The sequence below is a fragment of the Emydura macquarii genome, unplaced genomic scaffold (genome assembly GCF_026122565.2).
Source record: "Emydura macquarii macquarii isolate MOO-44397 ecotype Brisbane River unplaced genomic scaffold, CSIRO-AGI_Emac_v2 contig_320, whole genome shotgun sequence".
Classification (NCBI taxonomy): domain Eukaryota; kingdom Metazoa; phylum Chordata; order Testudines; family Chelidae; genus Emydura; species Emydura macquarii.
In genome coordinates this window covers 513,669-530,334 of record NW_027130457.1, presented here as the reverse complement: position 1 = coordinate 530,334, position 16,666 = coordinate 513,669, and the positions used below count along the sequence as shown (strand labels likewise).

Below are 16,666 nucleotides of genomic sequence, written 5' to 3'. Positions count from 1 at the left end.
GTAGCAAGAAGAGCCCAGTAGTTCAGGAGAGCTCCATTCCTCTTCCTCTCCCCCTCCTCTGAACTACAGGATGACTTCTTTGCTCTTATCCCTACTACATAGCAACCTTCCTGGAAGGGGGTGGAGGGAACACTGCTGCAAACCCTCCCTTCAGGCTTGGGAGAGAGGGTTGAAGAACGCCAACAAGCTGAAGGAGAAGCAGAGGTGATACTGGGAGAAAAGGACAGCAAAACTGATAGGGGAACAGGATTGAGCTGGGGCAGAATTGCTGGGCAGGAAGATGAGAGGAGGTGGGGGTAATGAGACCCCTGCACTTTTTTTCACATCATTTTAAGCACTGGGGACTAGAAATGAGTAGATTGATGCGTGGAGGCAGAGGGAAACCAGGACTGGGAGTTAGGTGGGGGGAAACTGGGACCTGATCGGGGATCCAGGAGTGGGACAGCAACTGGCTAGAGACTGGGAGTCAGCAGATCGGTGGGAGACTGAGGTCAAATGAGGAGCTGGGGGGAGACTGGGACTGAAATCCAGTTTGGCAGAGGGAAGGAAATGAGGAAAGAGGCAGATCTGACAAGAAACAATGTGAACGGAGAACAGGCATTGCTTGGGCAAAGGGACTGGACAAGGGGTTGAGGGGGGGGAAGAGACAGATTGGATGAGGAGCAGGGAGTCATTGGTTATAGGAAATATAGGTGGGGGAGTGCAACTGGAGGCTAAATGGGAGAGAGACACAGATCAGATGAGGAGATGGGGAGGGAAGAGTCTAGCATTTGCTGAACAAGAAGCCTGGGACTAGAAAGAGGCTTGAAGTGTAGAGACTGGATAGAGAAAGAGAACAGGAATGGCAGAAGGAACCAGCGAAGAGACAAGACTGGAATTATGTCAAGTGGGAGCAGACTGGGCAGAAAGGGTAATACTTGTGGAAGAGCAGAAAAGTCTGTGCCCACTAGACCATGGAATGGAACCAACATTGGATTCCTGAGTCTCACCATTCCTCCTGTCAGCAAATATCTGTGATACTCACTTGCAAACTGACGATCCTCCTTGCGTGCTGATCCACACAGAGAATGACAATCTCGTACTCAATCAGAAGTCTTTGCAGTGGATCTAAAGGTTCCAACCCTGCTGATGAACCAGGTGAATGTGATATCAAATGATGAAATTTCTGTTTTATCAGTTAGCTTTTTAAAAACCTAGAAAATGACAGACTCCCTTCCCCAAAATAACTGTTTTATAAGAACGTTCAGGTTGCAAAGTCAAGCTCTCAAAATTTAGGAAAAAGACAATTGAGGTGGCCTGTGCTACCTTAACTCAGCTCCCTTTGTGTATGAATTATGATATAGTCATAAATTACATGATCACAGACTATTTTTTCCAAGGAACCCTGCCTCAGTCAGTGCACAGTATGGACCTTCTCTGAGGATGAATCATGTGTAATGAAGGATGTGTAATGAAGGAAACTTATCTATAGGACATATAGCTCATTCATTTCAGAAAAAGAAAGGACAGTCTCACAGTTAAAGCACTTGGATAGAATTGGATTCTATCCTTGCCTCTACCACAGAGTACCTGTGTAATATTAGGCAAGTCACTCAAACCAAACTTTTCACAGGTGGTCACTAATTGTTTGCGCCTCATTTTCTGGGTGTCTGATTTGAGACTCTGAGGTCTGACAAAGTGCTGAGAACTCACATCTGCAACTCAAGGCAGTGAGAGCAGTGTTTTGAATTTATACAGTGCTAAAGAATTCTAAGTACTCTGAAAATAAGGTTCTCTGTGTCTCAGCTTGGATTCTCAAAATAAATGGATACTTCTGACAGTCTTTCTGTGCCTCATTTTTCCATCTCTGAAATGGGGATAATACCAGCCCCTCACTCCACAAGGGAGTTGTGAAAATAAATTCATTAATGATTGTGAAGCACTAGGATACTATAGTGATGAGCCCATGAGGAAATTAGTAACCATCTTCAAAGCAGGGTTTGAATAGTGTGCAGCATGTTTCAGAATACAGGCACTGGGAGATTAAGATTAAATGGGGCCCAGATTGAAACCCAAAGAAACCCATTAAAAGCCAAATGCTCTGGCAGCTTCCCCTGCAATAGTGCTCATAGTACTCTTGGCTTCCTGCCTGGTCAATGCTATTCCCTGTTGCCCCAGGGCAGCTCCTAATATTGTCCTCCAATGTCCACCTATTCTTCATCATAATTCCTTTAATCCAACACAGCGAGTCTGTAGAAAAATCTAAAATCTGAATCCAGATCCATGAATCCAACACCCCTCTTGATCCATCCCTGTATGTCCTTTTCTTCTCTAGTTAAAAACTCACAATCCCCTTTTATGTAAAAGGAGAAACAGGTCTTCGAGGCATGCTGTACGCCCTACTTCACCTGTTTTCATTACTCCACACTGTATAGTGCCCGATCTGCTATGTACAAGTCTCCTCAGTCAGTGCCTTTTCTTCCCAGGCCTTTACCTGTTCTGATGCTCTAAACAAACATGGGCATAATAAAAAGTTGAAATTACCTATAGTTGTCTTGCAGACACCCTCTGGTATGGTATAAATGAAATGTAGAATTTCAATACATTTGTGTCTTTCCAAAAGACCACACATAAGTAAAATGGAACTGTCAGGCAGGATACCAATAAACAAATTCCACTGTAAATGTAGATTTGTCAAGAATTTCTGAAATGATTAAAAAATTATCTACAAAACGTTATGGACAAGTCATTACAGAGCATAAGCAAAGGTCTTTCAAACCCCTGTCGTAATGGCAATATAATGAACAAGAAAAATGCAATAAATTAAAAACAAATGCTTGATTAATATAACTGCAGCAGGACATAAGCCTTTTGATATTTAGATGTTAAAAAGATGACATTTTAACGGCCCTTATGCACACATGTATTGATGAGAAAATATACTCCAAGATGCACTGTTCCGTCTGCACTGCTCAGACTCTTTTTGGTGTTTATCATTATTTCCCCCTGCCCCTTAGATAACATGTTTATTGTTTTCCTGTTAATGTTGGTTTTAACTTTTTTACAGTTTATTTACAGGTGTAAATGATTATAGGAAGCAGTCCAAAGAGTAGATTTGCACCTTTGTCAATGAGACCTAAATAGTTGCAATGTCAATGATACCATGTCACTCTCTCTTTTCCTTGATCTTTCCTTTCCTTAGCTCCTCTCTAATCATTTGAAATAGGACAACCAATTCCTACATTCTATTGTTTGATCCCCTTCTAAAGTAAATTAATTATCCCCATTTTGTGTGTCAGGGTGCCATTTTTCACAGGGTTTGATTCAATTAGAAGTGTGTTTCAGCTGGAATAGCTGTAAATTCTAGTGTATTGTACAAACAGCGCTGTGAATATGTCATCCCTTCAGGAAGAGACAAGTGGTGTATTGCCATCCCCTTGAACTTAAAGAAGCATGTACATGCATATGCAATTGAACAGCAAGGAATAAATAAATGAAGAAACCCTCCTACTTTGATAAATGTAATCTGTGTTCTTCCAGATACATTTTTTATTTTTGTATTTGGCAAATGCGATGGCTCACATGATACAAGGAACAGCAAACTAGCTTCAGTTCAATTGCTCACATTTGAAAGAAGCTGCATTTTTACAATGAAAGAAATAAAATCAAGCATACTTTTCAAGCTAAAAAAAATACCATGAATGACTTTCAGGAAAACACAAAGCCAATCGGAAAGCACAGTATTTTTCCCACCAGCAAAATTAAAAATTGGTGAAAGTTAAACAATATAGAGAAATGCTGCAATTTAAATAGCATTTACATAGTTGCACCTCATGGAAAAAAGCTGGGTAGGATTGGACACATCTTGAGTTCTTTATTCAGGCTTAGATTATATCTAGATGTCCACATGCAGAAGAACCATTGCAAACATAGATCTCTCGTTTTCCAAATTGCAGAGAATATGAGTGGCATTGCTGTGACACAGCACCACCTCAGTCCCGAAACAGCTCATGTGGAGGTGCCCTTCCACAGATTTCTGAGGTTGGAAGCGGGTGAAGGGAAGGACCTACTCTCTGTGACTGTATCATCTGCTCTGTGGCAGAATTTGTGTGTGTAAAGTTAAACAGCTCAGAGCCACATTACCAGTCTCTGGTTCCAGTTCAAAGAACCATCCGATGTTAGAATGGCTCCATCAGGAGCTAGGCTGCAAGAGAGAAAAGTATTAGCAGAAGAGGAACTGTCCTTGTAAATTTTCTCCTGGCTTTGAATAAAGGGGAGCGCCTTTCCCCACAGATTTCCAAGAGCCACATGGAGTACCAAGATCAAAATCCATCTCCCACTCAACCAATATTATTTGGAAAACCTCCTGCTTTCTCCTCTTAGATATCTTCTAAGATGGAGGAGACAATGTGGCACTGACCTCTCCGATTGACATCAGTGGGAGTTTTCCAGACTAAGGACGGAGTAAAAAACTCCAAAATTGGCCTAGTATCTTAAACCACTACATAGAGATACACTTTAGAAGTAATGATGGGGAAAAGAGGAGTTTTTTATTATTTTTTTATTTTGTGGGATGGGAGAGTGAAATAATGAAAACAACGGGGCATTCTAGATTTAGCATCACTTATAAAAGTCATCCACAATTTACATAAACATGGGAACAGGTCAGCAGGATAACTGGCAGATATTTTATGGCGTGTGACTATAAATGGCACTCTTATTTGTGAATGGAATTTCTGTCTAGCAGATCAGAGTTCAGGACGGATTCCACACACTCAGGGTGGCTTGGACAGGTGCAGTCAGTGAATGCAGTAAGTGATATGTTGAAGCCCTGATGCATTTTTGAGGCCCCAGGATATTTTTTAGGAATGTACAATTACACACTCAATGGACCATTTTCAAAGAGATCACCAAGTGTGTTTGAGAGTCTCAAAATGCTACATTCATATCAAAGCATGTGCATCTGGACAATCAGTAAATCAGCCATTCCCTATACCTTTTTTAACGAAGAAGATCAAATGCAAGAAGTCTACCATTAAGCAGTACTGAAGTTGATCTTTTAATCACATGTAAATCAGGACATCCAAAGTCACAGTTTCCACAACCACCATAAACAGCCACATTATATACACACATAAGGATGCCTCAGTTAAGCACCATACTTTTAGTCATGTAAAATCCTTCATACATTCAGGTGGACCAAGATGTGGTTGTTGTATATACAAGAGCAGGTGCTAGATCCTTTCTATTATTTCCATTGCTGAATGTTTTGGTTTATAGTTTAAGACCTACATAAACTACACAGACTTTCAACTGGAACTTTTTCGGGTAATCATGACTACTTGGGTGTGACAATTTGGGAAATACGTCTGGACAACTTATGAATTCTTGTTGGAGTTATGAAGTTGTCATTATAAAATTGCAGTATCAGGAACTGCCTCTATGGAAATGTGGATTCCACCACTTGCTGACACAGGCTGAAGCATGCACCTACTAGATAAGGGACAACTGGGTATCAATCTTAACAACTCTACATAACTGAAGCATTGATATGCTAAGGTGATTGGCTGGAGCTGGGAGAAGCTATTTCCTCCCGTTTGTTTGCAGGGGATGGATCAAATGGGAGTAGAAAACCACCAGCAACAGAATGAAAGATCTAGCTGTTGGTATGGGGAAATATAATCTGGAGATACTCACTGAGACAAGAAGAGAAAACTTTTGGCAGGAGACGAGAGAAGAGAAGAGAAGAGCAAAATTTAGTAGCATGGGGGTTCTGTTAACTGAAATCAAGCAAGATCAGGAGATGGCTAGGTGGATTAGAGTAGGCTACATATTTCAGAAGAGAAGTCATGAGCTGCAGATGAAGGAACCTGGATCTCTCAGAGGGCTCAGCTCAAAATACAAGCCTCTCTAGAGTGGTGAGGGAACAGATGGTGGAAATGCATACAGGTGTGTTTATTATTTTGTTGAGATTGTGTATTTCTTATGTTGTTAAGTAAAAAACAATAGTGTTTTAGAATCCTTAGTAAAGTCTGTCTGTATTTCTATGGACATTCACTCCTGCATGCCCCTGAAGAGGTAAACTATAAACCAGACAGTTCATATCTTTGATGACATTCTGGATTATGTGCAAGAACTGCTGGGGAGGCTTATGAAAGACAGCACTAATTTCAGGACCTAGGGAATTGAATGAGAGGGATCCCCATTGCCAAAAGGGGTGGCAGAAATAAGGTCTGCAGCTTGAGTGCACCCTTAAAGGATCAAAGCCAGGCATAGGGCCTGAACACTTCCCAGCTCCAGCATATGAAAGGCATGTGGGATTCAGCATCTGGAGCCCTTAACAGCCTTGTGAGTGTACACTGAATCTGAAGTGACAAAGGAAGCATTCGTTGGACTCTGGGGGCAGTGTCCTGACCTACAGGCTGGTCAGTAATGTTACTGAAAGCATGTGGTGAGAAACTGTGCTTGAATCTGATATAGTTTGTTAAGTTAGGCATTAGTAAATGTTTTATCTTTATTTTTCTTGTAACCATTTCTGACTTTTATGCCTCATTTCTTGTACTCAATTAAAATCTCTCTTATAGTTAAACTTGTTCTACTGTTTAATCTAATCCAGTGTGTAAATTGAAGTGTCTGAAAAACTATTTATGATAATAAAATGGTACATTATTCCCTTTAAGAAATAACAGACATAATATATTTGGGACTGTCCAGGAGAGGGCTGGGCAGTACAGGACATCATTTCTGGGAGGAATTCTGGGACAAGGGGTGTGTTGGAGTCACCCTGCAATATAACTGAGACTGGTGAAAACCACATTGTAATCCAAGCGTGGCTGGCAGGCTGCAGTTCCACAGAGACACAGCCTGTGGCTTTCATCCTGCAAGTCAGTTTGTGAGAGACACCGATGGGAACAACTTAAGTAAGGCATTGTGAGGCACCCAAGATTGCAGGGAAGGGGTGAGAAGCTGTTTATTACCTTGGATTTTACCCTGGTAATGTCACACCTATATAAATGGTCCATTTCACACAAATATTTGTTTTTCCACATATGTATTCCAGATTTCAACACACACACAAACTGTGGGCACAGATTAGCAGGTGTAATATGCACTTGAAAATTTGGTCATTTGGTTCTAGTTCCACTCTTAAAACACGTGTCCAAACCACATTACGTTAAATGGGAATTGCACGCATACACTTCAGTACACAATCTGATTGTAGCAGGACTCAGACTTGTGCACCCTGAAATCAGTGTCAGAATTTCCAGTGACTTAAATGAAAGCTGAATCTGGCCCTCTCTCCACCATCCAAACAGTTACAGTGGAGACAGAATAAGAAAATTTGAGATAAATGCTTTCTCTACACTATAAAAGGGGATCATAGCTAAGAGACAATGGCACTTATATAGAAGCAAGGACTCCTAAGTAAATGTGCTTTTCAATTAAATGTAAAATTATTCATGGATATTTTTATTTTGTTCTTTAAAAGCATTCATGTGGGAGAAAGAAAGTAGCAGCAGCAGCAATTTCTTGTGTTTAATTAAATGTATGAGAAAACCAAATACATGTCTATATAAATATACTGCAAAGTAAAAGTCAAGTTTACATCCTGATACATAGGGGGGAAAAAAGCAAAGAAAAGGAGTGGGGGAACAATCCTATGCAAACTGTTAAGTACAATAAAAAAGGCATATAAACACCTGCTCATGGCCACAAGTCTTCTCATTGACCTAATGTGAAACAGATCAAGCTTACAATGTTTCATTTACCTATCAGATGAAGTATTCCTGCCAATTTTAAAATGTCAGAATGATTTAAATGATACATTTACCAACTAGAAAAAAAGTTATTTAAACTAGTATTTTCTAATTAATGTATCATAGTGTTGATGTCAAATTCTTTATTTATGTAGATTAACTCTTAACATTAAATACTTTCCATATTTTCACCTAAGAATTTCAAGAGAGAGAAGGGGGGTAAGAATAGCACATAGCAAGGTTGACTGTACTGTCTATCCCCCTTCTTAGAACCTTTACCATTCACAACAACCTTCATAAAGCGAATAGAGTCTAGAAATCTCACATTTTATTTTTGTGTCATTTGCCTTTTTTATAAAAAGTGCCCAAAAAGAGTAATTTTTACTTAAAAAAACAGAATTTTAAAACACATTAAATACCTTTTTTTTTTTTTTTTTTGGTTAAGTGATTCACCAAAAGTTGAGGTTTTTTTGGTCTCATTCTAATCTATTAAAAAGGCTTGCCAGGTGTTTTTAGGGGGAAGTTTAAGGGTTATTTTGCTTTGGGTTTTTATGCCGATTTTTTTAACATTAAAAATGCAAGTTTTGATGATTCTATATTTCATGGAGAACTATGGATGATTGGAGAATTGATAGAATGAGGACATCAGAGATACCATACATGTGAAACCTGATTAACTTAGAGGTGCAGTTATTTTTAACACTTTAAAAAAAATCCTTTTTTTAAGCATTTAAGTTAAGAAATACTTAGAAGGAAAACTGTTAAAAGTTTCATCAATTTATTTTTTGGGGGGGGACCCTGAGTATCCTGTCCAGGTGGTGCTGCACAAGAGAATACACTGATGCCAACCACATGTGGAGGGGTGTGAGATGCAGTCTGTCCTGAGGAACCACATAAGTATAGTCTGCCATGTGGCCCAGGAGGTTGAGGCCCACCCTCACTGTTGTGAGGGGACAAGTCAAAATGTGGGTTATAATATCTGTCATTGCCCGGTATCTTTCCTCTGGCCCTGGATGAGTCCAGCATTTGTCCGATAAATTCTAGTATTTGTAAAGGGACTAATACTGATTTCTGTTAGTTTATTAGGAGGCCCAGCATCTGACAAACACTTAGGGTGATTGTGATGTTGGCTTGAACCTAAGACCTTGACCTGATGAGCCAGTCGTCCAGGTAGGGGAACACCTACACTCCTCTCCTCCTGAGGTAGGCCACTGAATGCACTTGGTGAAAACCCTTGGAGCAGCTGAGAAGCCAAAAGTGAGTACCGCAAACTGGTGCTGGCCATCTCCTACCATAAACCTCAAGAACCTCCTGTGACAGGGAAGATCATAATGTGAAAGTAGGCATCCTTTAGATCGAAAGCAGCATATCAGTCACCAGGATCCAGAGAGGGAATGATGGTGGCTAGGGAGACCATGTGAAATTTCAGTTCTCTGATGTACTTGTTGAGGCATCTTAAGTCCAGAATAGGCATCAGTCCTCCCTTTACCTTTGGAATCAAGAAGCAATGGGAGCAAAAACCTCAACCACATAGTCCTCGGGGAACCTCTTCCACTGCACCCACCAGCAAGAGTTCTTGCACCTCCTGTTCTAGGAGCTACTCATGAGAGGAGTCCCTGAAGAGGGATGGGGAGGATGGGTGGGAAGGTGGGAGTGAGGCAAACTGGAGGGTTTAACCAATAGCCACCGTGCTGAGCACCCACCTGTCCAATATTATGGTAGCCCAGGCTGTGAGGAAACAGGCTAAATGAGAAGAAAACAGAAGGAGGGTTGGATCCATGGGTAGAACTGATAGGTCACTTTTGGGCACACCTTCAAAAGGCCTGCTTTCTGCCCAGATTATGGTGGCTAGAGCCCGGTTGAGGGCTGGCAGATGATGAGCAGCCCTGGTGCTTCTTGCAGGCTTTATTTTTCTTCTTGTAGGAGTCTCTGCATGGGTGGCCCCAGATAGCTACTCATACTGGGGCTTGAAGTGCCTCCTAGAAGAAAAAGGTGTAGAAAAGCTGAGGGACCTCAAAAGTAGCCCTCGAGTCCTTCATGCCATGCAGTCTAGAGTCTGTCTGCTCAGCAAAGAGGGACGCACCATCGAAAGGGAGGTCCTGGATAGACTGTTGGACCTCTGATGGGAGACCCAAGGATTGGAGCCATGATACCTGTCTCATTGACATTGCTGAGGCCATCATCCTGGTTGCAGTCTGATGCATCAGAAGCCGCTTGCAGGGATGCCATGGCTACCAATCTCCCCTCTTCTAAGATGGCCTTGAACTCCTGTTTGGACGAGGGGGACAATGAGTCCACGAACTTGTCAAATGACTGCCAGATATTAAAGTGGTATCTACCTAGCAGCAGCTGTTGGTTCCCCACTCGTAGATGCAGGCTGGCTGTGGAATACATTTTTCAACCGAACAACTTGAGGCTCTCTGTGTCTTTATGTTTAGGGATTGAGCTGACTTTCCCATCTATCCCTTTTGTTGGTGGCTGTGACAACCAGAGATCCAGCGCAGAGTGGGTATAGAGATATTCAAACCTTTTGCAAGTACATAATATTTTCTTTCTGCCCTCTTAGATGTGGGGGGCAGGGAGGCCAGGGTTTGCCACAGGGCCTTAAGCAGTTTAACAATCCCCACATGGACTGGAAGGGCCGCTCTACTCAGTTACTTCATTACACTTTCATTGTTGAATCATGTCTCAAAACTTGATTATGAATGCTTTAAGCAAGGAACCATGTCTCTGTGTATTTATAGAGTCCTAGCTCAATAGGACTCTGAAGATGATTGGGCTCTCAACGCTACATCAATATAAATAATGATAAGATATAAAACAATAATAAATACATTAATATCAGATGACCAATAAGTATTCTAGAAAAAACAGGGGAAAAAAGCAAACGTACATTTCCTGATATTTCTTAGATTAAAAACAGAAAAAAAATTAACTGCCCAACCTGCTTAAAATATCTTGAAGTGGGGAGTGTTGAAGTCCTATTTAGAGGTCACTTTTAACACCTAATGTACTGTGTAGATGGATATGAAGAGACTTGTATAAAAAGCAAAATTTAGATCACACATTTTCAAATAAAAAAAACTTAGTAGCTCTGGGGCATAAGAGAGAAGGAATTGGAGTAGAAAATCGTGCAGTTTCATGTTAATGCTAAAGTTCACCAAAGAAAATGATGCTCTGCCACCCCCTTCCCCATTACACAGAGTAAAATGTGTCTCAGTCCAGATGATTTAAGGAAAACAACAACAAAAAACTAAACAAAGTCTTCATGAAAGAGGGAGAATGAACACACAAGGGTTCAATGACTCACTAACATTCTCCCTCAGAGCTGAAAGAATATAGTGGTTGCTGCTGCATACATCACCACTTCAGTTACATAGCTATGCACACAATTTGCTCAGTAAACAGAAGTCCATCCATCACCACTACCAAGAGAAAAATATAGAAAACTTAAAAAAATTATAAGAAAATGTTAAAAACACAAAACCCTCCCCCGCTCTCCTCACCATGATATAGGCACCCTGTAAACATCACCACCACCACCTGCCTTAAAATAGATTTCATCTCTCTACCCACCACCACGTTTTATTTAAAATATTTATTTAGGGAAACTACATCAAATAAATGAGTTTTACATTGTGTTTTGAGGGCAGCAAGATTTGTGATCAACTGATGTATTTCTGGGGTGAGTCCAGCTGCAGAGAAATCTCACATGCTCACAAGCCTCACCATTGTGTCTAGTAGTTCCCATGGAAGAAAGCTGTTACGGGCAATCAGGGTCATACAGGGGAAAATTTACACAGCTATCTTGAAATGGGACTGGCTCAGGTTATCTCCCAGAGCAGCTCCTTGTGAATGCTGAGAAGGACAAGCTAGCCTTAGTCGTTATTTAACATCTACATTGCATTAGTACTTAAAGATTAAAGTAAGCTTGGGACATACTGAACAAACATATATGCCTCAAAAGCTTAAAATCTGAACAACACAACAGAAGAGAGCAAGACAGATTAGATTCCACAGCCAGAAGGGACCACTGTGATCATCTAATCTGACCTGCTGTATAACACGACATAGAATTTTTGCTAAAATAATTCCTTGAGCATATCTTTTAGATAAAATTTTTAAATCAAGATTTGGATGTTTAAGTGATGAAAAATCCACCATGACCCTTGGTAAATTGTTCTAATGGTTAATTACTCTCACTATTAAAAATGTACACCTGACTTCCACTTTGAATTTGTCTAGCTTCAACTTCCACCCATTGGATTGTGTTATCCCTTTCTCTGTTAGCTTGAAGAGCCCATTATAAAGAACCACGGTGTAGGAGGCTGGACTTGATGATTTTGAGGTCCCTTCCAGCCCTACATTTCTATGATTCTGTAATTATTAAATATTTTCACCCCATGCTTGTATCCTAAATCGACTCACCTATAATCTTCTCTTAAGCTTAATAGTTTGACCTCTCTGAATCTACCACTATAAGGCATGTTTTCTAATCCTTTAAACATTCTTGTGGCTCTTCTCTGAAACCTCTCCAATTTATGAACATTCTTTTTGAATTGTGGGCATCAGAACTGGCCACACAATTCCAGCAGCGGTCACACCAGTCCCAAATATAGAGGTAAAATAACCTCTCTAGTCCTAGTCAAGACCATTTAGGCATCCCAGGATACCACTAGCTCCTTTGGTCACAGCATCACAATGGGAGCTAATTTTTAGGTAGATAAACCTTGTGAAACTCAACAGGAAAAAGCCTTCAAGATCAAGGAGTGTCTGCCGTTCTTCATCTTCTGCTTCACAGAGAAAAATGAGTGAAAATATCTCAGGGTATCGCACCGTTCAACCTGGCTGAGCAATCCAGCAGTACAAGGATGGATGTGTTCCATTGGTCCTTGCCTAAAACAAGTCCATCCTTCAGCAAGACCAATATTTTCTCAAAATATCGTCTGTGAATGATACAGGAGATTAGCAGTGGACATATGGATATGGTTGCAGTCAGTCCAATATTGGATCCCAATGCCTTGTGGCAGATGGTCTAGGATTAGTGTTTTCATAGTTGTTAGGAAAATGAAGAACGTGCCAACACACAAACTTATTTTACACCTGTTCGGATGGCAAAGGGCTCAGAGGTAGAACCACTGCACAACAACATGTAGGCATTCATCTAGTTATATCTGAGTCCTACAGGGGTGACAAATTTAGAAGCTTTGGTAGTGTTCATTCCAGTGCTCTTTGATGGTGTTACCCTTCTTAAAGGAAATGAACCCATCTTCAGATCTCAACAGTAGGAGTCTACATGAGCACGGTCTGTATAGGTCTGAATCTCACAGAAAGAAATCGCCACGTCTATAAGCAAATGCTTGGATTTTTTTTTGCTTTGTCCTCCCACCATTTGTTTTTGATTTCTCAGATCCTTTGAACCTCAGCTTTGAGCTGATGGGAAGAGCTCTGCTTCTGACTGGATGATGGATGGTTTTGCCAGTTGCAGAAAACTTTTCTCTTCTGATCCAAGAGGGCTATCATCTCAATTTTGTTTTTGTCAGACTAGTCCCTATGGCAGCAGGTAGTGAGGATTCCTCACAAGCTCAGGGATGGTCTGTTTTAGAGCTTTCCAATTTTCTTCAACACTTCTGTTGTCATTTCCAGGTGTGCATATGGTCAGTTTTCTGTTGAGGTGTGTTTGGAAGTTCTCTTAGTACACTGAGGATTGAAGGTTTTGGATGGTGGATTGCCATCTGAGTGCTTTGAATTGCTTTCTGTGTTTCTCTCAGGTTTTTCTTATTCAAAATTTCATCTCCATTCACTCATGTTTTCTCTCTGCTACCAACACTTACATTTTCTTTCTTCTCTATTCTTCTGATGCAGGTTGGCATATTAGTCACTGGAAAAGGGCAGGGCTGGGCTCAAGGGGGATTTTCATGAAGAATGTTGATAGTTTGATCTTTTTGGCTGGAAATGTGGAGGGTTCCAATTTCTATCTGAGGTGAGATGGTGGTCTGGCCAGAATAATGGAATATTATTTCTCTCCCTATCCAGTCCAAAGATCAGGTCCAGAGATTTACCAGCTGGGGATGCAGGACTGAAGATTATTTACCTAGACTTCTCTGAGGTAAAATAAATGTCAGAGGCACTATTAGAATCAGCACTGAGGTCATTAAGGACAATGAAATTTGTTAACTTCAATACCACGTCTGACAGCAGCTCTGTCAAAATCTCTAGGAAATCTTTGGTGTCTGGTGGTCTAGAAATTAACAAGATCTCCATGTCAGACTTTGCTTCATTTACTGTATTTGATGTATGAAGGAAGTAATTTGGCTTGAGACTTTGCTGCAACAAGTAGTCTCGAAGGGGCGAGGAAAGCTAGCATTGGACATACAATGTAATCTATCCCAATTTTGATGAAACCTGCTGCATCAAGGGTCAAACCTCAAATAAAATCATGGACAGTACTACTTTTTGACAACTGAACTTCCTCGTACTAGAACAAGCCAGAGATATTAATGTTGTGACAGTTACAGCCATGTACAAAGGCAGTTGTGGTTTGAATGTACAAGGTTGGTTATAGCAGTTAAGTGGTACACATTATCACCAATGGTTTGTGTTTCTGTGAGCTGACATTAAAAATATTAGCAGGTGTAGTTAAGACCAAAAATTATTCTCATCTGATGCCTGTTTAGTAGTTTACAGGAAATTAGTTTATTGCTTTGAACCAGTTCCTGAAGGACATTATAAACACACACAAAATCGTAACTGGTGTTAACCAGTGGCAACCTGACCGCCTCAACAAAAATGGAAAGGATGTTTTAGAGTTAGGTTTAGCATAATATCAGATACCAAAATGAAAAATGAATGAATAAATCTTGGCACAGAAAATTACTATTGACACTTCAGGAGTTAAATCAGTTAGTAAAACAACAGGCTAAATTTTCCCTAATTAGGGTAGATTCTAATAAATCTACTGACTGCTTTTTTCTCTGCCTTGCTTGAGAATCTTGCTCAGACAATGTATGTCAATAATCTTGTAAGTGGAAACATATTAGGATAACTTAAAACACATACTACAAGATCACCCTATGTGAAGTTATGCATATGTACAATATTTTTTATTTCTTTTGTGCAGAATTTGTCACTTTCGTCTTCGTTTGTGCCCAGAAGTGTCATTTTTGCTTTCTCCTAAATATTTTGATAACCACAGCTCTGTCTATTCATTACTTTTTCTTGCTACTTGAAGCTAGGAAATTGCTCCTCTGATATGATGCCAAATCATCTGATACCAAAACTCCAGAGTTAGATGGCTACGGTTTAAAGAATTTAAATTCTACTGCTGTACCATGCACATCCATTAGTCACCCTTTCAAAACACTCACTGGTGTCTAATAGAAAATAGTTTGTAAATAAATGAAATGCACCTTTTCAACCAATATTTTTCCCTTTTAAGATGATATTTTTTATACTGGAGTCTGGACGGGACCTTAGAGTCACATTAAATAGGTTTTGCCTTCCAGGTTTGTCACCTGGTGGTTTCATCACAATATAGCCCTTATGGAAATACTGCCAGAATAGTATTAGAAACATTGCAACAGTGATTCACACTTCAGTCACTTAAGTTAGGTCATTTATTACTTTCTCTAGTCTTTCCAAAATGTCACAGAGTAGTATGAAATGAATTTTGCCTACAGAGCCTGAAAAGACCATAAGATTTTAGCCACAGGTTAGTAGCATTTGAAAAAAAATAATTAAACAAGACCCAAAACAGCCAAAAGCCTTTTATAGCTCATTTACAAACTGGACAGCAGCCAAGGGATTTAGGTTCAGTCCCTAGTTAGGTCATTTGCTGTGCTGCTTTCTCATCCCCAAGAAACCAAGTATTCAAGAGCTCCAAGTACTGACATTTTCTAATTATGCGATGGTATAGCAGAACATGAAGTTATGAGGTATAATGAAGGCCTACGGGAGACTATTAGCACAATTTTTAGAGGCTAGCAAAAGTCCTTTTTAAAATATTTATTTTAGTCACAAACCCCACATGCCAGCGTAGCAATTAAAAGATGTAAGTGAACAAGCAGTGTCCTGTAAGATGGCATATCACTGTGTAATAGATTAATAGAAATGTAAGTTCAGTGCTCAGTTTCTTTTCCCCTTAAATAAGCATAGTAGTTTCCATGGTTTTTTTTTTTATTGTTTCTCAAATGTAAGTCTAGAAACAGTTGCCTTGGGCAGAAATATATGCTTGAGGACTTTCTTCCAAGACAATTTGTAGAATTTATTGTTTCCACTATTTTTTATCATGTGGAAAAGCCCAATTTCAAAATTTGTCTTATCCTGGCATAAACTTTACATTTCCCAAATCTTCATTTACATCATCATAAGGACTGAACTCTGAAAATTAAAAAAAAAAAAAAAAAAAGTGCAACCACCTCCATCCACATTCTCAATGTCATTTTCATCAGCTTCCTCACACCCAGGGATTCCTGCACCCAGCATAGCAAAGAAAATTCCTATTACAGATCCCACACAAGCAAAATATTTGGTATGTGCCCCACCCTCTGGTACTAGTTCCCAAGTTGTAAAGGCTGTGCTGTCTAGTGGTAAGTGCACAGGACAAGAACTAGACACACCTGTGTTCTAGTTGCATTGCTACCATAGGCTCCCTCTGTGAACCTGGAGAAAATGAGACAAAGTGACTTGCTCATAAGTAATATAGTGAAAATAATTACAACAGGGACAAATATTTCTCTCTCTATTTGCAAATTGTCCATGCAAAGCTTACAGATTCTTTGCATTTCTTTTGCAAAATTATTCACTGAATAATTCTTAATTTACAGAAGATTTTTGAAAAAGGAGTTTGTTGCAAGAACTGGATATTTGACATTAAACAAATCCTAGTTAATTTTGATTGGATACATTGACCAAATGGCACTGTTTCTGGT

General features: G+C 40.0%; 1 protein-coding gene and 1 long non-coding RNA gene across 21 annotated transcripts in view; both read right to left on the bottom strand.

The window, feature by feature from the left end:
• LOC137167385 (cadherin-10) overlaps positions 1–16,666 on the bottom strand; it is a 210,421-nt gene that overhangs the window by 142,119 nt on the left and 51,636 nt on the right. For 5 of the 20 annotated variants that reach the window (XM_067569540.1, XM_067569660.1, XM_067569527.1 and 2 more), the window contains one exon: positions 1,025–1,125. In XM_067569540.1, coding sequence (XP_067425641.1) covers positions 1,025–1,125 — 101 coding nt within the window. Of the gene's footprint in view, positions 1–1,024; positions 1,126–2,326; positions 2,487–2,523; positions 2,758–16,354; positions 16,398–16,666 lie in introns of those variants that run through there. The other 15 variants (XM_067569566.1, XM_067569556.1, XM_067569574.1 and 12 more) reach the window with 7 other exon arrangements.
• LOC137167498 (uncharacterized) lies at positions 3,488–9,506 on the bottom strand. The gene is made up of 2 exons (XR_010924121.1): positions 9,440–9,506; positions 3,488–4,183 (listed from the first exon to the last, which is right to left on the bottom strand). It is a non-coding gene; the product is annotated as an uncharacterized lncRNA (long non-coding RNA).